This window comes from Ambystoma mexicanum, chromosome 3p (assembly GCF_040938575.1).
Source record: "Ambystoma mexicanum isolate Mex_15411 chromosome 3p, UKY_AmexF1_1, whole genome shotgun sequence".
NCBI lineage: Eukaryota > Metazoa > Chordata > Amphibia > Caudata > Ambystomatidae > Ambystoma > Ambystoma mexicanum.
In genome coordinates this window covers 324,291,045-324,315,920 of record NC_090925.1, presented here as the reverse complement: position 1 = coordinate 324,315,920, position 24,876 = coordinate 324,291,045, and the positions used below count along the sequence as shown (strand labels likewise).

Genomic DNA, 24,876 nt, shown 5'->3' with positions numbered 1-24,876 from the left:
ACTGTTCTTAAATGAGAGTTTTGACTTGGCGATCTCAGTTTCCTCCTCGAGGGCGGCCTGCCGCGCAGTGCACAAACCATGGGGTCATAATGGGAGCTCCTAGCCATCAAGTTATTGAAAAGCTAAGCCCAGTGCAGGCCTCAGGAACTGAAAGAAGTGCCATCTTGGGACATACCGTTGATCCTTCGGGCATTGTAAAGTGCCCCGTTTGAGCTACTCCAATCTGTTGATTTGAAATGTTTTACATAAGTTTGTTTTCTTTTTAGGGGCAATTGCATCTGCCCGAAGGCTGGGGTCGCTGGGAGCATTGTTGGCTTTGTCTCTGTTCCTGACGATCCTTTCTGAAGCCCTGGTGTTGAGATGTGACCTGATATTCATCTCAGAAGTGCGTTCGAGGTTTCATTATCTCAGGAAGTGGTGCTGCCGGAGCTATTTTCTCATCCAGCCTCACCTGAGGAAGAGTACTGGCATTTGCTTGATGTGAAAGGGCAGTGCTGCTACAGCAAAAGGTATGCATATGTCAGACTGTTCCTTTGTGAGTTTTGGTGGGGGTACTCCCGCCAGAAGAGCTTCTGTTGCTACCCTTAGCAAATGGATTAGAGATGCAATTATGGAAGCCTACAAGGTAAATGAGATCCTGGTGCATGTTGGGATACAAGGGAGGTACACGAAAGGGGTGGCAGCTTCCTTGGCAGAAGCCAGAAGCATTTCCATGGTGGACATTTGTTGAGCAGCCACATGGGCCGACCTGAACACGATTATTAGTCATTACTGCTTCAAAATGAATTTGTATGTTTTCACAGCTTTTTGCTGCAGGGGTTTTGAGGTGCTCACTGACCACTGATGTAAAGAGAAATACATTATTTATGTTACTGCAAGCATGATATGGTCAGTGTGGTCGTTCCAGTAAAACATTAACGCAGTTTGCACTCCAAAGTAGGAAAAGAAGACTTAATTGTGTGTTGTGACCGGTCAGTCTAGTCTAACGAATGTTCAGGTGTGGGGTAGAATAATGCAACTCGGGAAGTTGCCATTGAAATCAGGAACCAAGCAAGTGACCAAATTAGATGGTCACCCCAGGCCCCTGCACACTATCACTATTGGAATACCAATCAACAATCAGATAACTTAATAAGGCAAATTGAGGTAAAGAAAGCAGTTTAACAAATATTTATGAATAATTTATAACAGAAAATTAGGTAAGTATTTATTATATAAAGGGGGTGAAGGAAAAGTTAAACGTGTTCCGGGAATCATCCCTTCCCCACTAGCCAGTTCCATGTAATTCTTCCAATAGCAGGAGTTCAATCTATAGTCAAAGAAATAAGTAATAATAACTAAGAGAGAACAGATAATCGTGAAATATTCTCAGTCTCACACGGTTATCATAGTCCATTCGCTTGGATTCTTAGGAAGTGTGGTCGTTGCCTCAACCGTGGAAGTGCTGAGATAGGCCTCAGAAAGGTAAGTACTGGGTCGTGGAAGGCAGACAGGGAGGTAATGTGGGGATTACTTACTGGTAATCTTCATTAATCCTTGTCCTGTATTCTTCGTCACAGTGGTTACGACCTTCCATGCTCACCCCTTCATTGGCTGTCTGGCGCCACGTCAGCAGTTGCTATGGAACTGTAGGGAAACCCCTCAACGCTCACACCAGAAAGAATACAACCCACTAGAGGAAAAAGGCCCAGCACACCTCTTGCAAGGAGAACAAGGTTTATTCTCAAAAGTCAAGTATGCAATAGCAAAGAACTCTGCCATGGAGCACTCTAACGAAACAAACATGGCAGGGCGAAAAGCGTCACAATTTACGGACATCACATAGGGTACAAATCAGCTTAGCTGGTGGCTATGAACTTGTACGTAGGCAGCCTGCTCCATATGGGATGCCAGGTCATTTGTCCCAGCTCTTCCTGTTCATCTTTTTCCACGTGGGGCTCTTCTCACTGCGTCATCAGGTGCCAGGCTTGATAATTAGCAATTAAGAGTGCAACTCATAACATTCCCTATCGGAGGCCAAATGTGCACCTGGTACTGCAGGCAAAGGTGCAGAGGCTTCATTAGAGGTCATGCAATCTTGCAAATCCCAACTCGATCCCAGATGCGTCTGCGCCGTTTCATCTCCCCCTCCTCCTCTCCCCCCTGAACTTTGAAGGTGTTACTTTCCCTCCCGGGCACCTCACAGCACAAATTACAGGGGCCTTCAATGTTCTGTTGTGATCTTTAGACCAAATGGGTGTGTGAACAGTTTTATTGTCTGACATCTTGGGCTGGCTGATACTCTGGAATGTTAGGGTCTTGGGATGGGGGCATCTGGTCACTATAACTTAGGGTATGGGCTGGATTGGGTCAGAGGTTCGTGCCCTCCTTCTCATGGGCTTACTGCTCGCAGGGATCTCTCGGCCCCCCATGGCCTTGCCAGGCAAATTCTTTCTTGGTTTCATGTGCTAACAGTATGAGACAATGAAAGGTTTATGGAAACCTGTGAATTTTACCTTCTCCACTACAGCTCGAGCTGCAGCTCATTCTCACATTCGCACACGTATCTCCATGTGTTGTGCTTGGGTCTACTGTCGTGACTGCAGCACGAAGCCAGGCCTCAATTTAAAGATGACTACTATTTTCCAAGATGGCATTCTATTTCTAATGCACTCTACACCCAGTTTCACTATGGTCTATCCCCTAATGCAACTTCTGTGGACCCAGCCCTCCCCCTCTATTCTTCCTAGATGCCGACAACACAGACTTGAGCCTCTGCCCCGTTGGAAACCACTTGGAGACCTGAGACGATCGCCCCCGCTTCCCAACAGAACTTAAAGGGGCGAGCCGAGGCCCACAGTTATACATGGGGTAGGGTAGAGGGCGAGGAGAAATACAATACAAAAGAGAAGTGGTCCTGGTGTTGGAGGGGAGAGGTCCAGAGAAGTAAGCATGGGGGGAGGAAGACCGGACAAGGAGTAATGAAAATTATCTGTAAATAATCCCCACATTACTCTGCATGCCAAACTTGCTGATGGCTCTGATCTCCAGGATGGGTTCCAGGAACCCCTAACCTGTGTCACACAGCATGTTGAGGAAAAAGGTGAACTTTGTCTTAGATGTGCCTTTGTGGACATGAGTGATCAACTGATCCATGATCAACAGATTACACGAAGCATTTTTTATGTGCGGTTATCCCTCCAAGGCCGAAGTGATTATCGATGCCAAAGTGGTTGCCAATTCTATTGGCTAAACATATATGAAAAAGTCTGATTCTAAAGATGAAGTGTGCGCGTTTACCAAGAATCATGATAACGACAGACTGGAACTAGAATGATGCTCCTGCACAGTTACTCTCGGAAGAGATGGCAAGTACATTAGATATAGGTATGGTGCATGATTGCAGCTGGTGTAGCAGCTAGCCATATGTAGAAAATCGGAAGGACTTCATGGAGAGCATGGAATGGGCCATTTTCGCATCATTGTTGTGGTGAGTCAGACATAGGAGATGGGCAAGAAGATATATTTGCAACGTAATATTTTTATTAAAGAAAAGAATGCCTCTTCTAACCCTACTTTATTCAAAGAAAACAAACTAGTGCTTGTCAGGATGCCCTTAAAAAGTCTGTCTTCTGTCCAAACCTATGCTACCCTAATGTCTGGCCAACCACTATTACAAAAAAGATAACATAAACCTAGCATAGGAAACAATTGCTTGCCCCTTAGGTTGGTTAGTGGTGTTTGGTTTGCTGTCTCCCACCCAAAGAGTTCAGTGCTTTCTCGGGCCCCAGGCCTGCTGCTGTAATTCAAATGTCTTTTTAGTCTTTCTCTTTTCTTCTTGGTCCTGGTCTCCAGCCTAATGTTCTGATTCATTCTCCCAGCCAATCAGCCTGGCAAGGCTGTTGAAACTCCAAATCCTTTCAATGTCTCTGGATGTGTGCTCCCAGTCGAAGACACTGGCCCTAGTTGTCTGGGTTCCCCTGTATTTACATAGCTGAAAATGTCTTTCACCCCACCTCGAGGTATCTTGTGTCCTTCTGCGTTTCTGGCATTTCCGTTCTTTACCCTTGCTTGGGTTGTGGGATTTCTTGTGTTCTACTGCGTTTCTGGCATTTCCGTTCTTTACCCTTGCTTGGGTTGTGGGATTTCTTATGCCCTTGTGGGGTATCTTGTGTGTAAGCCCTGCTTGGGCTAACTGACTCTTCAGCCCTTATTCATTGGTCGGGCGGTTTGCTCACCGCCTCGTGGGGTGTTTGGATTCTCAGTCCGTTGAGGGATATGTGGCTCATCATCCCTGCTTCGGTTATCTGCATTTTCACCCTCTTGTCGAATATCTGGAGCCTCAGCCCAGCGTGTTACATGGCTTCTCAGCCCTGCTTTGGTCATCGGTTTTCTCACCCCCTATGGGGTCTCTGATTCTCAGCCCAACATGGGCTATGCTTTTGGCCTCTCGCCCTCCACCCATTCCTCGGTCTGCACCGCGGACCACCTTTTTGGTGTCGTTGCTCGTTTGGGAGTCTGCATCTCCGACTTTGTTCCCATCTTCGCCGACGGGTCTTTTGCGCCGGTTCCTCCCGCCTTGGACTGTCAGGATTTTGGCGTTGGTTAGGTAGGACGCCGGTATGTTGCTTCTCCTTTACGGCTTTGGATTGAATTGGATGTTGAGCTATTTGAGTATGCCTCCACCAATCATAGCAGATGCAGTCTGATACAAGGGGCTAGTCACTGGGCAACATTTATGTTGGAAACAGTTCTGGAGCCCTTACTACGTCTCCATACATTTTAATACAGTAGATGGAAGGCAACGATTGACTATCCTCAAACACTTTGATGGATGGGATATTGTTAGTCTCTTTCAGATTGAGAATCATCTTGATAGTGACCAATATCTATGGATTATTTAGAAGAAAATAATTAAATCTCAAGGAAAACTTGAAACATATGCATCTCCATCCTGGAAGGATAATGGTAAACATCTGATGGAATAAGTGTGGCCAAAATTTGATAACTAAGTTTGGGCATAACAAACATTTCTGTCTCGATTTACACTGCTCTCTTGAGCAGAGAATTATAGCTTTTGAGTACCTCTTTGCGGACAATTGAACAATCCTTAACAAGTCTGAAAAATAAAAAAAATAATGGTCCTAGTCGCATAGCTGTCGCTAAGTTTTAGCTAAATGATAGAAGTAAATATTTAAAAAAGGGCCTGTTAGCATATTTGAGAAAGGTTTCTAACCAAGCTTCGACAACAGTAAAAGAAAAAAATAATGAATAGGACATTGGAATTAAAAATGGATGCCTGAACACAACTCTTAAGTGAGCTAGAAAGGAAATGCACAAGATCATTTTGGAAGTTGATTGAAAAATATTCAGCAGTAAACTCTTCTACCTCTGTGTCCCAAGAACATTTCTCCCGTGGTATGGGTGAACCACTTTACAAATGTGTATGCTTGGAAGGAACCTGACAATGAGTAAAGATAAGAGCCTTATTCATTGGCATCTGTAACTAAGTTCTCACTCCAAGGGTGAACACCCATAGGTTGCCTCTTTTTGTGTTACCCGTTAAGTTGAAGCAGCAGTTTTTCCCCAACAAATGTCGAGTTTCAGACAGGGTGCCTCCAGGTATGTTAACCATCCAGTTTTACTAAGGTAGCAGTGTGCAACCTTTGGCTCTCCAGATGTTTTGGTTTGCAACTCCCATCAGCCCTATTCAGAATAGTTAATGGAAAGGAATCATGGGAATTGTAGTCCAAAACATCTTGAGATCCCTGTGTTGCAGACCCCTGTAGTCTTTTCCTACATGCAAGGCTGATAGAATGGTTGGACAAAGAGGGACATATCTCAGATGTGCAGTACAGGTTCCACAAAGGGTTGGGCACTGAACTTCAGTGCTTTAAATGTGCATCTCATTATAAGTACGTAAGTGGTAGGTGCAGAGAGGGGTCCATTTGGTTTATGGATCTGTCCTCCGCCTTCGATCATGTAGACGACCCATACCATTGGACAATACCAAGTGAACCGTGTGTGTTGGGAACACACCCACCTTGAGTCCGGAATCACTGCAGCTGTGCGTACCAAATGTGACAAGGGCCCACACGTGTAGGCGGAGACTCCCACTAGTGCCGGGCTCCTCACACCTGACTCGGGAGGCACCATTGTTGTCGCGGAGGGCAGAGAACAAACTCCTCCCCGAAGGGGCACTGTAGCGGAACTGACCGCAGCGTGCCGGAACCTGGTGCCTGTACCCAAGATGGAGGATATGGGGATGGCGCCAGGCTCGGAACAGTTCTCCCATGCCAAAATCCCTCTCATGACCCGGAGGTCCATGAGGTACGTCCGGGTCGCAATTCTAAAGATCGGATGCACAGGGAAACGGGCGTCCGATCAACTTCTCAAATGGACGCCATGCCTTGCTGTCTTCTTCACGCTCCATGCCAAACCAAGATCCCGCTGTCAGTCCTGGGTTATTCAAGTTATTTGACTAGATGGGGACAGTTAGGAGAGAACCCTGCCTTGTTCTCATAGAGCGACTATTATCTTTCCTTTCACACCCTAATAGAGCTTGCCTATATTGTTACTTTCCTATTCCATGCTCCCCACTCCAAGTGATTCCCGCCTATGATCCCTTCCCTTTTCGTCCAGTAAAGCTTCTCACTGTTGACTGCTGTGGATCGTGCCTCAGACTGGGGATCCGATAGTGTTCTGACAGAACCTCGGGGCTCTAGTCTTTGGTTCGGTTTCCAGTATTTACACCCTGCCATGGAGAAAACCGGTGGAAATCAACATCAGGTACTGACAGAACGATCAGACCTTGATTACCACTGCAAGGTATAATGGAAAAAGCCATGATGGAAATGGCTGAGGCATTACAGGCAATGCAGGCCGAAATGGTCAGTTATAGACAGGACAATGCATCATTAGCTACTACAGGCGTAGAACAAACAGTCTATACCTTACCGATCGATCAAGGGACTTTGAGTGTTACAGGGCCTAGAAAGTCAAAACAAAAAACCTTAAAACCTGCATCCTTTCAGTATAGTTATGGGTCCCATAGTAATGGAGAAAAGACAGAAGATGTAGAGTCACTACCCCTAGAGGGAGGAATTGGGCCACATATACAGACACCACCCATGCCTTTTAATAATACGGGGCACCCAGAGGGTTTCCAAAAATTCATGACGCAATGTATGCTACATTCCATGAACAAACACAAGATATACCAGTCTGCAAGGCCAAGGTTGCATTCATATTGATGAACTAAAATGGACCTGGTTTTATATGGGCTACTCCATCGGTTAATAGCCAGCAGCCTATTTTGGATGACTGCAATGCCTTCCTCTTTGCATTTAGGAAAATGTTTGAGCGAAACATCTTGTCAAAGAACTTTACATACTGAACTTAAGGATATAAGACTGGGGTCTCAGGATCTGGTGAGTTATGTTGCTCACTTTAAATATTTGATTGCTGAAGTAGCTTGGGGTGGGAGATGTTCAAACCACCTTGTTCTATCGTGGGTTGAAAGAAGAAATCAAAGACGCCATCCCTCAAGTCCATCCCCAACCCATACGGTTGGAGGAAATGATAGGATTAGAGATACAAATAGAACAGAGACAAGGGGAAAGAAAGAGCAAGCATAAAAAGTTAAAAATGCGTGAACTGCGTATAAGTTACCCAGTGACACCGCCAGGAGAAAAGGACACCCCAGAACCTATGCAAATTGGTGGTACAAGGGGGACCAGTCACTCCTGAAGAAAGAGAACGACATGGGAAGTTCAATCTTTGCTACTACTGTGGAGCCATAGGCCATTCAGTAAAGAGTTGTCCTAAGAAACCGGGAAACAAATCTGGCTCGCTTTCAACATAAATTCCCCACTCACGAACAACCTCCCTGCATGCCTGTTACTAACCACATCTATATAGAAGTCACCCTCCATACCACACACCAGTCGTCCATCACCACCAGAGCATTGATAGATTGCGGAGCCACAAGCAATTTTGTGGACACCCCCTATGCCCATCTACAAGGGTGGAAACTACAAGAAAGAAGTGACCGAAAACATTCACTCCATAGATGGGTCTCCTTTAACATCAGGACTCCTTTCCCATCAAACCGGAGTGTTTTGGATGACTTGTGGTACATTTCACCATGAATTCACCACTTTCGATATCATTGACACCCCATACTTTCAAATAGTTTTAGGAATGGTATGGCATGACTACTCAAACATACCCCATACATAGATTAGTAGTGAAAATCCAATCCTCCTATTGTGCAGAATTTTGCCACCTTCAATCAGTGATAGACGCAGTCCCGAAACCAAAGCTATCCCAGGAACCAGCAAGAAACCAAACGATAGCAGCCATCGTTACGGTTCCTACGGAATACACAGATTTCATGGACGTCTTTGATGCCAAAGAAGCAGATGTTACCTACTCGTCAGATCTATGATTGTCAAATTGTACTGGTGCGAAACTCTGATCTCTTATGGGAACACCTACACCCTCATACACAGAGAAAATCGATTCCTGGACACCTACATCACAGACAATTTAGCTAAAGGTTTCATTCGACCCTCCACATCACCTGCGGGAGCCCCCATCTTTTTTTATCTCGAAAAAATGATTGCGAAGAACTCAGACCCTGTATAGACTACAGACAAATGAATTACATCACCATCAAAAACAGGTACCGTCTGCCTCTCATTCCAGCACTCATTGATGAAGTCCAAGGAGCGAATATCTGCACTAATCTGGATTTATAATTTGATACGACTGCATCTGGGATACGAGTGGATAACTGCCTTCCGAACCAGAGCAGTCCACTATGAATACCTGGTGATGCCTTTTGGGCTCTCTAATGCCCGAAGGCCTTTCAATTTTTTATAAATGACATATTGAAAGACATCTTGGATAACTACGTCGTCATATACCTGGATGACATTCTAGTCTACTCAAGTCCCTATGAGCTTCATGTACAACGTGTAAGAGAAGTCCTTCACCGGTTGCGACGACACCGGCTATACCCCAAGTTAAGCAAATGCGCATTTCATCAGGAATCTGTTTCCTTCCTAGGTCATGTTCTTTCTCCGAATGGTGTTGACCTGGATCAAGAACAGATCAAACCTATCCTGAACTGGGCCATTCCGCGGAATATCAAAGAACTCCAAAGATTCTTAGGCTTCGCTAACTATTACGGGAGATTCCTTAAAGACTACTCAAAGAAAACCTTGGCATTAACCCAACTCCTCAAGAAAGGTATTCCCTATCATTGGGATATACCCGCAGAAAAAGCCTTGACCAATGCGCCGGTGCTTAGACTCCCAAAAGAAAATAGTTCCTACGTAGTGGAAACCTACATGTCCAACTATGCTCTTGGGGCCATTTTATTACAAAGACACCCAAGAATTACATCCTGTAGCCTACCATTCTTGAAAACTCAACCCATCCGAAATCAACTATACAATATTTGATAAGGAAATTCTGCCATCAGAGATGCATTGCTCCAATGAGACATTATCTAGAAGATGAGCTCTTTCCTATTACCGTCATCACAGGAATTTGGGTTTTCTCAAAATGGCTAAAAGCACAAACCAAAGACAATCCCATTGGGTAAATTGTTTGTCGTTTTGATTTCGTCATCACTTTCAAACCAGGAAAATTAAACCCCAAAGCAAATGCTCTTTCCAGGAGTTTTCTGGAACCTCTTGTCTCTGAACATCAAGGATTACCCTTCGTACTTCCTGAAAAGATACTGGGTGCGGTTTCACAACCGATTGCTTAATTCTTAGACTCCACCCGGGAATCCTACCTAGAACCTAATATACATTTTCTGCAAAAACACCACCATCAAGACATTGACGGTTTGATGTATCACGACAAACAACTCTGGGTCCCCAGGTAGACTAAACGGCAACTGATTCTCACCTGCTGCCACAACAGCCCTCTCGCGGCCACTATGGACAATAGAAGACGCTGGACCTACTACAAAGATACGTTTGATGGGAAGGAATGGGACCAGACATCAAGAAATATGTCAATGAGTGTGAGGTCTGTCGAAGGGCAAAAACCCTAAGTCGCAAACCGGTCGGGTTGTTACACCCCCTTCCCATCCCTGCTTAGCAGTGGCTTTCCATTTGTATGGATTTTGTCACAGACCTATCTGTATCGCACCGGTACAATGCCATTTGGACCGTAGTCAAATATTATAAAAATGGGGCATTTTGAACCCACGATCAGATTACCCTCTTCTGCAGAACTAGCACGTCTTATTTTGTACCATCTTCGGACTATATGGGTTACCAGAAATCATAGTTGCAGATTGAGGAACACAGTTCGTTTCGCATTTCTGGAAGAACCTACACAAACATTTAGTAGTGGATCTACATCAATCTACTGCCTACCATCCTCAAAGCGACAGACAAATGGAGAGGATGCATCCGAACCTTGAACAATATTTCCGTTGCTATTGTGGTTATCAAGAACAAGAATGGGCCAACTACCCACCCTTAACAGAATTGACATACAATAATTCCATTCATTCATCCTTCAGAATATCCCCTTTCTTTAGCTATTCAGCTTGTCATCCAAAAATCGTCCTTTTGAATATCATTGCTACTTCACCTGTTCCCTCAGCCGACGAATGGGTCAAGAAAATAGAACGGGAGTATGAAACATCTCAACAGTCAATCCACACCCAGTCTAATGGAGAAAGGGACCAGATTACCAGGTAGGACAAAGAGTATGAATATCCACCAAAAACCTGAAATTAGCAGGGATTTCCAAGTAGTACAGACCTCAATTCATTGGGCCATACGTCATCGACAAGGTGATTAATCCAGTGGCCATGAAACTAAAACTCCCTGCACACGTCGAGATCCATTCTGTATTCCATGCCTCATTATTACAACCCTGTCAACAGAGCGAAAGAGTGCTGCCTACAACAAGCCACCTCCAGTGACCATTGAGTCAGAAGAGGAAAATTAGGTGTCCCAGATTGATTCTCGGTGGCAAAAGAACAAGTTAAACTACCTACTACACTGGAAAGGGTATGGCCCATAGGTTTGTACATGGGGAACCCTCCTTACACATCCATGCCCCAAGCCTCCTGCAGGTATACCATACAGAGCACCCTACCAAGCCAGGTCCCGAGATAGGTTCTGAAAGCGGACCTACTGTTTTTGTTTTGGCTGAAGGGATGCTTATGTGCCAAAACCCAAATCAGCAAGACATAAAGCACGCACTAAGCTTGGATCCATGCACTCCAGGACTAATAAAAGAGAGTTGAAATCATTACACCAATCCGAAATGTGCACAGGAATTCTTTGACAAAGTAGGTTTTGCCATTTTTTAGCCAAAACAAAAACTATTTTCAAGCAGTAATAAATAGTAAACATTTGAGAAACAAATTCATGCACACAACATTTCAGAGAGAGTTCCGAGCAACACATTGCTGTTGGCCAATATAAGAATAAAAAGATATATTGCACAAAAAAAGAATATGTCTGAGGCTCCATAACAAGAAGTTCATTTTCAAATTCCTGGCTCCTAACTTTGAGTGCTTTTTGTATGTTTGTCTGGCCAAAATTTGATTTGTGATACAGTAAGACATAATGTCTCGGGCATTCTTTAACCCTCATAGTTTGTCGCTGCTCTTGCATTCTATGCAGTGGCTGTCCAAGAACTTGTTCTGCTTAAGCCTTTTATAGTTATTCTTTACATCACACAGTGTACATTCTTTGTCTGAATTACCTACACTTCATATATTGACCTCATAGGCCCTGCCAGGATTCCAGACGTGTGCAGGACTAATGCAGGGACTCTACAATGCCGAAAATCCAGATCCGAGGGTTGTCCGTGGACTTTCCCTTCCAACCCTACAAGTGTCAAGAGGATTACATGGACAAAGTCATTGAGTGTCTGCAGAAGGTGAGAGATTAGTGCTCGAGGGGTTCTGTGGGATTCTCATGTTTTATCTTAGTATATGGATTGCCATACACTACACAGGGGTGTATTTGTTGTCCATGACACATGTCTTTCACCTTAAAGTTGTCTGAAAGTGGGATAAGCTGTAAACCATGTGCTTTGTGTTTTAAGGGTAGGTAGTGGTCCTTACTTAGGACTGTTCTGCCAAGGGCACTTCATTTTTGAAGACTCCTTACCTTTTTAATGTTCCATGTGGCCAGTTTCATGTTTGCACTTGATGTAGATTGCCTTGAAAAAGTCCATTGCTTCTCAAATCCTTGGCAGATCTCTGTCTGACCGTTCCTATGATTATGCACAGCATTTGGGACACACTCTTAGGTTTTTAATCTCTATTTTGTAAGATTAACAAATTGACTAAATGCGAAAAAACGCATTCAACATCGTTTTTTGTCCGAATGTTTTCTTTAGGCAAGTAACATCGTTTGGCATTGTCAGTGGCCTAATGCAAGCAACCGAATTTGCCTCAAATTGTTTATCGTTTCACAGGGGGGCTAATTATGTCATGGTATACAAAGTCAGAACGGCAGTATATGTAAAACTGATGCAGAATGTGACCACTCATGGGAACACAAGTTAAGCCTTTGTTTTGGCCGATTTTCCTAAATCGGCACGTGTTGTATGGGCTTTGTAGATCCTGTCTGTTTTGGAGTTTCGATGAATAATAGTATTAATGTCCTTCTCCAGTTTTATTACATACATACCTTCCAAAACTACAGTTTATTTCTGTGAGAACAGAGGCCTATGTAGCTTCTATTTAGGCGCCATGAGGTTGCTTCCATGGAGGTGATGGCTGCCCTTTACAAATAACCATATAAGATACACTACACAGCTTTTTACAGTTTTGCTGTAATCCATTGTGACTTGTGCCAAGTGTTTTTGACGGGCAACGTTTGAAATGGCTCTTTAATGCACTCTCTCCCCATGCGCAAAGACGATCGCATCACTGGTCTCTGAACCAAAGACGGGTTCACTCATCCCACCCTCTTTCTGTTGCAGGGAGTGAATGGCGTCTTGGAGAGCCCGACGGGCACAGGAAAGACGTTGTGCCTGCTTTGTGCCACTCTGGCTTGGAGGGAGCGCTTTAAAGACACCATCTCGGCACGGAAAATTTCTGAGAGGCTGAAGGGAGCAGAGCTCTTTCCTGACAGGCCATTATCGTCCTGGGGAAACAGTGCAACCGATGGAGAGACCTCAGGTACCCTGAACTTCCAAGTGGGGCTTCCTCCTGAAAGGCTTGCCGAGTGTGTTCCAGCGCATAAACCACAGCTGACTTTCCTTTGATCGCCCTAAAGCAGACGTTTCATAGTTATGTTTTTTAATGTTTTTTTCATTGTATCAATTACTTAGGCTTTGACAGTCGTTACATAGGATGGTATAAATGTGCAGGCAATCGCTAAGTTATGAATGCGTGGAATGCTTAATTGTGCAGGAATGTGTCTCTGAATACAGGAAACTTGAAACCCTAAGGTGTTGATTCAAACTTGGCATTGCGTTTTACAGCTTGTAAATGCCTGTAAACAACCCTACAAATAAGCAGTGTATCGGCCACCTTTACTCCCTAAAATAGGAAAAGACTCCCAAAAAATACAAATGGGGAAACTACTCCCAACAAAAATAGGAAATAGTCACATATGAGTTCCTTTTCCGGTTTTCATCCACACAGCTTCATAGATGTGTGGACCAGTAGTACACACAGTTCCAGAGGAGGAAACTACTATTATTACTGCTTAATCCAATTGGTAAAAAGGTACCTTTTTTAATGTGCGTAAATAACTAGGTGCAAAGAAGTGTTTATTGTGACAATATTTCTGCTTTACAGTAAAACATTTTTACTCGCTTATTAGATACTCCCATTGGGAAGGGCACTGACTTTTTTTACTCCCTAAAAAATAATTTTACTCCCACTCAAATCTTATTTGGAGCACTGCTTGTAAGAGATAATGGCCCTCATTAGGACCCTGGCGCTAAGTGTTTAACAGCGCCGTAAAAGGCTGCTGCGCCGTTAAACACTTAGCGCCTGATTACGAGGTCCCTTTGCGGGACCCGACCTTAACGGCTGGTCTACACCAGCCGTTAAAGTAGGGACCCGCAAAGGGACCTTGGTGCTAAGTACGGTACCGCAATTTGCGGTACTGTACTTAGCGCCTTACCCAGTCCCATTGAGTCCTATGGGGCGAAAATGGGAATGGTGAAGGGCCATGGTTCAATGGGGAATTACCGCCCCGCCAACCTTGGAATGGGGTGGTAATTCCCCATTGAACCATGGCGGACCTGTTACAACACCGGCACCAACCATGGTGCTAATAGTGCCATGGTTTAGCGCCGGTGTTGTAATGAGGGCCAATAACCTAAACCTTACTTTATAATTACTTAAATGTTCCTTTTTGAGTGTTGTATATGTGCCGTTTTATTTAATTATGAAGCTTTTTATAATTAACCAAATCCCCATCATAATGGTCTCTAAGTGCCTGTCCGAGCTTCAGGGCACACTGTGCCCCTGCTACAGAATCTAGCGCAAAGAAATGTAAGGAAGGCATTACCGCTCTAGTACTATTTATTTGAGTCTTATAGATATTTCAACAATTTAATATTTTAAAGGTGAGTAAACACCCACCGGTACTGGGTTAAATAGGCAATATGTGCAAGAAAAAGCTTCTTTGGTAAACCTCCCAAGGTCCTAACCAAAGCACTCTATATGTGATGTGTCCAACACAGGGACTAATCAAAACTTCATATGATTATATAGATTTTGTTAATTAAAATATTGTAATCATATTCTTTTAGATTTTTTTTATTTTTAAAACAGATAAGCATAAACAAAATATTTACAAATAACAATTACTTGACAGAATGTCTTAACATTTCTAATCATGCTTGAGAACATACCTGCAATCCGTGTTCAATTTCTTGTTATGGCGCATTGTGGACATAAGTGTATAAATCCTCTTGCTTCCTTTTTCAAGGCATTGACATTTGTGCATAGGTGAATGAAAGGGATGAACAATAATGACATGTAGATGTATCATATGAATGAATGAGGGGCTCGAGTGGTGCTCGGGGGGGGGGGGGGGTTTCTGATTGACTGGGACGCCACTTTAAAGGTCTAGAGTAGTAGGCTATCAGGGCCAACTACAAAATAGTCCCAAATGTGTATTGCTAATATACACAAGCTTTGTTGAAAGGGTCAAAAAGGTTTTGAAGGAGGAAGAGGATTCCAGGAATGAATCCCGCTTTGTAATAAATATTTAGAATTACGGGCTATGCACCAAAAAACAAGTCGTATGGGGGTTTTTGACAGTAACAGCGGTTTCTAGTTTTAGATTAGGGGTTAATCTGGTGCATTTGGCTTCTGAATATCTAATGTGTCAAAATAAAGCAAATATGTCTATTTTTGTATTGTATTGGTTCATTTCAAACCTTATAAAAGTACATACAAAATGAAACACAAGGATTGTGTGCTCTAAAATTTCAAAATTCATAATTGCATATCAACATCAATGAATACTAAATTAAATAGTAATCGATATTTCCAATGAAATGTAATTAAGAATTCTCAATTTGGTTAAAAGAATTACTGCTTGAACTAATGACGCAGTCGTACTGACCAGATAAGATACGGTTCCAAAAGGTGTGTTTAGAAAACGCTCCTCATAGACATACCCAATAAAGAATTGTATTCTTAATTCCTGTAAAGAGCAACAATCAATAAATGTTTCAAATATTCCCTTGCCAGCTGATAATATCTACATAACAGGCTAGTAGCTTGCCCTCTAATATAGAAGAGTATGTCTCGGGAAGATAGCTCAAGGGCAACGTACTTGCCTTGGAAGCAAGACGACACAGAGCACCACAGGTTTGATCCCCGGGTCTGCGCTTAGAAACGTGGGTATTAAGCGTGTTATAAATAACCTATCATATCATGTATCGGGCTCAGTCTTATTCTCTTAAAGGTTTTCATGAATCTCCCATCTGGGCAACTGCTTAGTAATTTTGGAGAATACTTCTCTTGTGCTCTGTACAAAAAATCTCTAAGCAGTCCTATATGAGGTTTGCTTCTCACATGTTTGTATCAATTCATTCTCAAAAACGTCACTCTCCTCTTTAATATAACATAGTTAAAACTAGTAACATCTTCCTGTACTTCATTTTCTTCTAGAATTCTTTTACAGTTTCCCCAAAAAAGATTTTTTGAATCTCTAATTTTTAATTTCATACTTTTATTGGCAGAATTAAATCAAGCGATACTAGGACCCGGTTGAGAGATCGCATTTATTTTACCCCGGTCACATTGACTCTCTATTAAAGGCACCTCTTCCACACAATGTATTATCAAGCTGTTGATTGATTCTCCTGTTATCTAGAGCAAAGATTCTAGTTTAAAGCCTGGATGGGTCTATGCATTAAAAACAAATATTAACAAATTTAGAAGCCACCCGTTGGGGACACCCACTATCTATTGCAATACCATTATTACAAGTTTGGGGTTCAGTAGCGATCTGCCTTACATTGCAGGTTTTCCTTTTATTGGTCACCAATTTTGATGTTCGCTTGCCCAAATTATTTACTGTACCTTCAGTCTGTGACCAACCGTCACTCGCAATGCATCTTGTGACAATCATGGCGGAGGAGCCAATAAGACTTCCGCCATGATGGATGGAACAATCCCATTACGTTTAATCTGGTCAAGGTTTTTTTTGTACATTAAAATGGGTGCAAGCAGTGGCACAGAGCATGGAGTAGTTATCCTCCACGTCGCTCTGCCCGAAACCATGCTGCAGGGTTCCTAAACTGAAGATATAACAGACCCTCATTCCGACACCAACGCTGTGGGAAGATGAGGGGCACAGCTGGTGGAAGTTTGAAGTGGCTGCGCTATCGAGGAGGTGCAGAAATCTATAAGGGTGTACGTACCAGGCTGCAAGTTGGAAATGGCGGCTGACTAGCACTGGTGCGGGTGGAGCTGAGCAGCGAGAGACTGCCAACGACTTGGGCCGAATCTGGTGCACAGCTGCGGAGGGCAGAGACCCACACTGGTAGGTGCACCGGAGAGCAGCGAACTTGCTTGTGACCCTGCTGGAGTCGGGACTGCTGCCAACCCACTCTGTGCATGCCGGGAAGACTCTTGCCCACCGACAAAGAGTTTCGCTCCACAACTGGGCAAAGCACAAATGGGGCAAACCAGAGCTGGGACCCCGGGAAGCACAGGACCTATGCATGATCGCTGACGGACAAGAGGCGTCCCGGCGGCAAGACTGACCTGAACTACCCGCAAGTACTGAATGGTTGTGTGGGTCATGGGGTCCAGAGGTGCAAGACATTGTGACAGACAGCAGCAATAGCGTGGGAGTAGGGGCAGAGTGACTCCAGCGTGCAGCCCCCTAGATCAGATGCCATCCCCCGTGGTTGAGAGCTTAAGTCAGTAGTTTGGGGGGGGCGACATATACTTCTGATTTGGTAGAAGTATGGCGTGCGGGGGCTGGTTTGCGAAAAGGTGGGGGGGAGTTTCGGAGTACATTGTGGAATGATCATGGTCAGGATGGAATGTACTGGTGAGCCAGCAATCCTGAGGAGTCGCACGTTACATCGGATGGGGGTGTAACATGGAATGCTCAGATGCCTGACGTGGAACGTAAATGGCATGCTTGATAAAATGAAGTCTGGTGATGCGCCACATTAGGGATCAGAAAGCGGAAATAGTGCTGCTCCAGGAAACCCACTTGATGGGAACGGTATGCAAGCGCCTTGGAAGTGGCAGTATAATATAGTGGAACATGTGGGTTATCACAGGGGGTAGCAACCCTGATGCACAGATCCGTGCCCCTGATGGTTAGCGATGGAAGGGGCGGTATGTGGGAATCGCAGGGGTCCTTTGGGGGAAACAGTCCTCTTTATTAGCGCCTACACGCCTCCACTAATGCAGGCAGGCCTCCTAATGAAATAACAAACACTGTTGGTGACCTACGGGGTGGAGCTCACACTGGTGGGGGGTGATTTCAACGATGTCTTGGGCAGGGATATGGACTGATGGTCCAGGGGAGCGATGTGTCCCCGGGGCCGGGGGGGACGTGTAGAGAGACCTCTACTTTGACCAGATACACTTTTCTTACCACTTTGGGGCTCATGGTCGAGGTTGGACAAAATGTTTGTGCTCTGTACAGCACTGGGCAGGGTGGTGGAAGCATGGTACTTACCCCGGGAATTATCTGACCATGCCCCACTCCTGATCTGTTGGAAGGGGAAAGAGAGAGCAGTGCAAAGGGAACGGAGGTTGAACGTGTGTCACTTGGGCAATAAAGCGATTAGGGAAGCCATTCGGGAAGGATCAGAGGAATACTTCAACTTGTACACGGGGACGGTGAAAAGTGGGGTCAGGTTATGGGAAGCTGATAAGGGGGACAGCTAGATGCCTATCGGGGCACATGCAAGGAAGCGACGTGCCAGACTATGGTAAAATGAGACGGAGGTGGTAGAGGTAGAGACGTGACATGCCCACGTCCCCGAGGTGGAAACCAAAAGGGCACTGGCCAAGGCTGAGAGGGAGTATAAGGAGTGGGCGACAGATAAAGCCCGGCAGGCTTATCTGATCAAGCGGGCCCGAGTGTACGACCTGAGGGTTCAAGGGGGACGTATGCGTGCATGGCGTGTATGGCTGTGGAGGAGGCAGGCAGAGGTTTGGCTCCCAGCGTATGGGTAAGGGGGGGACACAGGGAAGGGGGGGCCATTGCGCCAAGCTTTTGCAGACTATAACCAGAACCTGTAAGCGGGAATCCCAGGTCCCCTGACCTTGGAGATAGATAGGCACTTGGCCAACGGAGCCCTAGCACGCTTGGTGGAGCAGGAGCGCATGGTGTTGGAGGCGGACATAACCAAACAGGAGCTCCTGGGGGCCATCCAGGAGTTGCAAGCTGGGAAATCACTGGACCCCAATGGGTAACTGGCCGAATTCTTGAGGTGCGTCTGGGATAAAGTGGGAGACCCTGTTCTGGAAATGCTGCAGGAAAGCCAGGAAAAGGGCCAGCTCCCGGAAGATGTTAGATTGGCCAATATAGTAGTCATTCATAAAAGGTTGCTCCCGTTGATAAGCAGTCTAATGCACCCAGACCACTGTGATTCCGTGCTTGGCAGGGAAACGCCTCCATTATGTCATTGCACTCTCTGACTCACTGGATGGGTCCCATGTGGTCATGGCACTGGAATCAGAGAAAGCCATCGTCTCGGTCGGGTGGGCTCCTCTGGGCCGTGATGGGCAAGATCGTGATGGGGACCCTGTAAATGAGCTGGGTGTGACTGCTCTATGCGCAGCCAGTGGCCTGGGTCAATTGTCACAGGTCCTGTCTGTTCCCTTTTCAGAGGAGTACCCGACAGGGGTGCCCACTCTCGTCTTTGTTGTTTGTCATGGCATGTTTCTTATGGCAATAGAGCCTATGGCGCAAATAATCAAAGCCAACCAATCTATTCAGGGGTTTGTATGGCCCGGTGGGGGTCGTGGGGAGGACACAATCTCCTTATCTGCGGATTACCTTCTAGTGTACCTGAGGGATCCGGCAAGATCGTGCCCGAGAACCATCAAGATACTGGAAGAGTTCCAATGATATTGTGGGCTAAAGATCAACTGCAATAAATCTTTCATCATGCTGGTCGGGGGGCGGGCAGAGGCCATACCGAGGGGCTGCCCTCTAAAGGTGGCTGTGGAAGGCTTCATATACGTAGGTATATATGCGACACGGGACTCAGACTTTTTTGGAATGTAATCTTGACCCAATAGTTATTAGATTACAGGAGGATGCTAGGCACTGGGCCACACTTCCAGTGAACCTACTAGGGAAAGTAAATCTATTCAAGATGCTAGCACTCTCCCATCTATTATAGGTGCTGCAGAACACCCGGGTGTCCAAATAAACAATTCAACTCCATAATGCACTGATCAGGGGAGTAATATGGGGGAATAGAAACCCCTGCTTTGCTTTGCGTACTCTGACCAGGTCAGAATTGGAGTGAGGAGTGGGGCTACCTGACATTAGGAAATAGTATTGGGCAGCCCAACTAATAATAGCAAATGAATGGCTGTTCGGGAGTGGGCAACTCCCACACGCAAGGCTGGAGCTGGGTTCGGTGAAGGGCGCAGACCCACTCCCAAGTGCTGTATGGGAGCTCGGGCTGGAGGCAATTACCCCAGGCAGGGCAACGGTTGGTGCACTTCTAGGAGGAGACCACGAAGGCGATGGAAAGGGAGAATCCTGAGATTTCATCCGTTATGGGACAACCTGGCATTGGGGTATATTAAGACATTGGGAGGCCAACCACGGTGGGTCAGAGCGGGGATAGTAAGATTAGGAGAAGTGCTTGAACAGAACATTGTGTTACCCTTCCAGGGACTCTGGAATAAACTGTATACGTGCCCAACACATGCAGTACTGGCACAGTTTGGGGAAAATCTTGACAGCCAGGACCACAACCACCTAGAGGTTAAATTGCTCACAGGTACGACTGAAAAAGGGATAACTGTACTATACCAGGCCATCAACAACTTTTCAGCACGCCCCTTGACACAGCTGAAGGAAAAATGGGAAAGGGACTTGGGCACCCTCGAGAGTGAAGAATGGGTGGAGGCCATGGTGGCGGGCAGTGAATGTGTCATCCCGAATGCGGCTGATCGAATATAAAATCTTGCACGTAGTGTACTAATCGAAAGATCGGGTACCTAGGATGGGCAGAGCCGAGACGGCCACATGCCTTAAATGTGGGGAATTAAAAGAAACATGTTATCATATGCTATGGAATTTCATGCTGGTCTCACTCTAGTAAGAGTGCTAGGTAGAGCAGTCCCCAAAGATCCCAAAATGTTGTTCTTACACACCAGCGGTGAATATGAAGGGAGTATGTGGGAAAGTAGGCTGATGGCGATCGCGTCAATGGTGGTTAAAAGGGACCTGGTGGTCAGATGGGGGTTCTGGAGACATGCCAACAGTGGTGACCTGGGAGGTGGGAATAGAGAACTGCTGAAGCATGGAAAGGATAACATAACGGAGTAGAGGGATGCAGGGCAAATACGGGGGAAATGGGAGGACTATGTGGAGTGAAGGGGGTGGTGGGGCTCCATTATTGCAAAGGCATGACGGACCAGTGGGGACTAAATGGAGACCCGGGGTGGGGATGAAACGGGTGGGGGGAGGACACAGGGAAACCACATTGTGTAAGGTTATGTTGTTTGGAACCATGTTCATTGTTTCTGGAAATGCAAATAAAAACAGTTGACTAAAAAAAATAGGTGCAAGAGCTTTCCTCAGCAGTGGACTACTACTTCTATCAGCGGCCATAGCCGTTGCCTCTTCTGTGTTATGGAGATAGCGCAAACATTTTTGGGCACTCTGTCAATGTTTTGCTTTTTTCTTTGACTTTCTCACCTATCCCTGACCCCCTCCCCACCTCGAGGCCAAAACTTGTCTGCTCATTGTGTTGGGTGTAATGCAAGGCATCTCTCTTGTACCACTCTGGCGGTGTGCCACCTTCCCTGCAAGAGTTATCATGTCACTGCCCTCCTCCCCAGAGTGGGGTTCAGCATTCAATGTTTCGATGCTTGTGGTAGGTAGTGAAACCATAGGGGTCCAAAGTGGACCTTATCTGCAGAGGTTGTGTCACAACCTTATTTCCGCTGTTAATGTCAGAACCCAGCACCAAAATCCTGCAGGAGCAGACGAATTGCCCACCAGATCCCCCAAACTGGTTCACCCAGCAGTCAATAGAAACAACTACTGAGTTGACCAAACTGGGTGAAAAGGGGAAGTGGATAAAATAATGGTCAGGATTTCTCTGGTTCCCTTAGTCTTCTGGACTTCTCTGAACTCTGGAAAACCTGTAAATTATACATCATTGATTAATCTTCTAACCTGAATACACCAGCATCTGTAATTTAATATGTATTTGTCACCAAAATCCACTGATTACATGACTGCCTCAGTTTATTGCCAGAGGCAACCTTAAGACAAACAATTTTCGTATTTAGCTGAATTGCTGCTGCTCCTTCAGTGGCACTTTAGTCTTTGTCCTTTTGAAGGTAAAGCACTGGGACACATTTTTGTATTTATATTTCCTCTGGCACTTTGTTTTAGCTCTCTTGTACTGAAAAGAGTTCTTTCTGAAAACTCAACTTAACTATGTACTTTTAAACTTATGAAACTCTCCTTTTTTTTTTAAACAATTTTTATTATTTTTTAAACAACACGCCAAACATTACAACTTTTAGGACGTTCATAATCAATATCAAACCAACACATTATGCATTTCCCCGTCCTCCCCACAAACTCGAGCCATTTCATCAGTGTCATCTACATGAGTATGTTCGGGAAACTCAGTGCTTGTTGACTCATCTGAGTCTTCTGTTTCATGACTGACCTGGTGAGGGGTAGCCATTGAGTTCACCAATTGTCTCCAGGCCATCGGGGCACCCACCTCCTCTTCTCCCCCCCTGGTGGCAGCTTCAAACCAAACCGCAGTTTCCGCTTCTGCCCATCTCAGGAGGTCCGCCCACCATGTCTCATCTCTAGGCCTATGGGCCACCTTCCAACACATTGCAATCCTGCGCTTGGCCAGGACATATGCCAGGTCCTTCATTTTGCTGATGTGCTTTAAATTACATGGCCTGGGGAAATTCCCAAGCATGCATGCCCCAGCAGACCCCACGTCCAGCACCACACCCCCACCGGCCATTTTCGTCTTTATTTCTTCCCAGAATCTATGCACCTCTGGGCAAGCCCAGAACATGTGCAGCAACCCTGCCTCCTCTTCTCCGCACCTGGGGCATTTCTGTATGGCTGTGCCTCCAAACCTGGCTATTCTTCCAGGGGTCAGATAGGCTCTGTGGGTGACATACAGCTGGATCTGCTGGAGTCTTGCATTCCGGGCCACCTTTTTGTGATACCCCTGGGCTCTATCCCATTGTCCATCTGTCATGGATTCTCCTATCTCCTCATCCCAATCATGCCTCAGCTGGAGTAGCTCCCTCTCTGCCTTCTCTCTTAAGAGCTCATATATCCTAGATATTTCATGTCCACCCTCTGAGACATCATACATCATTTCCAGGGTGGCGTCAGGTTCTTCCGCCAGTGCCGTCCCAGGCCACCTCCCCCTTACCCGTTTCAAGAGCCTGATATATGTAATGTATTGGCCACTATGCACCCCTGTCTCCTCCTGCAACCTCTGAAATTCCAATACCTCCCCTTCCTGCCATATATCTCCAAGGGTGGCTAGACCCAGCGGTTCCCAGTATCTGCGGACCGCTTCAAACAATTGGGGGTGATCCCCGCATAGAGCCACCAGCGGGACTTGCTGAGAGGGCGGGTCTGGGCCGCCCACCGTTTTCCATGCTCTGCGCCAAACTTCCCAGCCCAACTCCAATAGCCTCCCCCCTCCCCGCCATCTCAGTTTTATGCATCCACACTGTCTTTTTTAGAAAGTATGGGGCTGAGTAACCCAGCAAAAGCTTGGCCTCAGCCGAGTCCTCCGCAGACAACCACCTGGCCACATACAACAGCTGTCCCGCCAAGTAGTACAGTTCAAAGTTTGGCAGGTTTATGCCCCCCTTATCACAAGTGTTCTGTAGCTTCCACAGGGCCACCCTATTCCTGGAGTTGCCCCATATGAAGCCCCTGCACATGCCATGGAGTCTCACAAAGAAGCGTCTGGGGATCAAGTATGGGAAATTCACAAAAAAGTGCAAGAGTCTGGGCAGAACAACCATTTTGAGCAGAGCCGCTCTCCCCATCATGGCCAGGGGTAACCTAGACCAGAACGCCATGCTATTCCTAATACCCTCAATCACTTTCTCTGTGTTATGTTTGTGCTCTATCTCTATCTTATGGTAAATATTCACACCCAGATACTTGAATGATACGGTCTGCCAGAGTATCCGCAGGACGGGTAGCCTCGCCGATGGGGTGCTCCTATACCTTCCCAAGGGGAACAAGCTAGACTTCCCAGGGTTCACCGATATGCCCGAGAGGGTGGCATAACGATCCATCACCTCCAGCACATATTGCAGGTTTTCTTCTGGGTAGCGCAAGTAGAGAAGCATATCGTTTGCATATTGTGATATCGGGTGTGTGCCCCCTGTCATGCGAATCCCCACCTCCCCGTATTGTTGCCGCAGGCATATTGCAAGCGGCTCTAATGCCAGGATGAATAACATGGGTGACCAGGGGCAACCCTGTCTGGTCCCCCTACTGAGTTGCCATTTGTCTGAGATTGTAGGTCCAGTTTTAACTCTCGCAATCGGGGTACTGTATAGCAACTGGACCCATCTGGTATATCCTGGTCCATTCCATATCCCTTCAGGGTCGCTTTCAACCACGGCCACCGCACTGAATCAAAGGCTTTCACCGCGTCTAGCGACACGATAGCCATCTCGCCCAAGTCTTCCTTGGTTTGATCAATGATATGGTGCAGCCTCCTATGGTTATCTGTGATATTTCCACCGGGGACATAACCCGTTTGGTCTGGGTGTATCAACTTGCCGATAACCCTCTTAAGCCTGTTGGCTAGCACTGCCGTGAGTATTTTGCTATCCTGATTAAGCATGGACAAGGGCCTGTAGGACCCGCATTCCATGTCCGGCTTACCTGGTTTCAGGAGTGGGACGATCACTGCCTCGCGGAGGGACGCCGGCAGTTCCCCCCCGCTCATAGGCTTCATTAAACATGGCCAGCAGCGGCTGGAGTAGCTCCTGCTTGTATATTTTATAAAATTCGCTGGGTAACCCATCCGACCCGGGCGCTTTACATGTAGGGAGGTGATGGATCACTGCCTCCAGTTCGTCCGCGGTAATGGGGCGTCTAAGTCTGCGCGTTCTAGGTTATCCAAGGTGGGCAGCCCCACATCCTCTATTGTTTCCAGTATTTCCTGGCTCATATCCTCTCCTGT

General features: G+C 45.9%; 1 protein-coding gene across 7 annotated transcripts in view; it reads left to right on the top strand.

Annotated features, from left to right (window-relative positions):
- The window catches only part of RTEL1 (regulator of telomere elongation helicase 1), a 1,752,068-nt gene that overhangs the window by 3,456 nt on the left and 1,723,736 nt on the right, over positions 1–24,876 (top strand). For 6 of the 7 annotated variants that reach the window (XM_069650893.1, XM_069650896.1, XM_069650894.1 and 3 more), the window contains exons 2-4: positions 267–509; positions 11,754–11,904; positions 12,958–13,156. In XM_069650893.1, the coding sequence (XP_069506994.1) occupies positions 11,803–11,904; positions 12,958–13,156 (301 nt within the window). In that variant the 5' untranslated portion in view covers positions 267–509; positions 11,754–11,802. The remainder of the gene's footprint in view (positions 1–266; positions 510–11,753; positions 11,905–12,957; positions 13,157–24,876) is intronic. The other variant, XM_069650890.1, reaches the window with a different exon arrangement.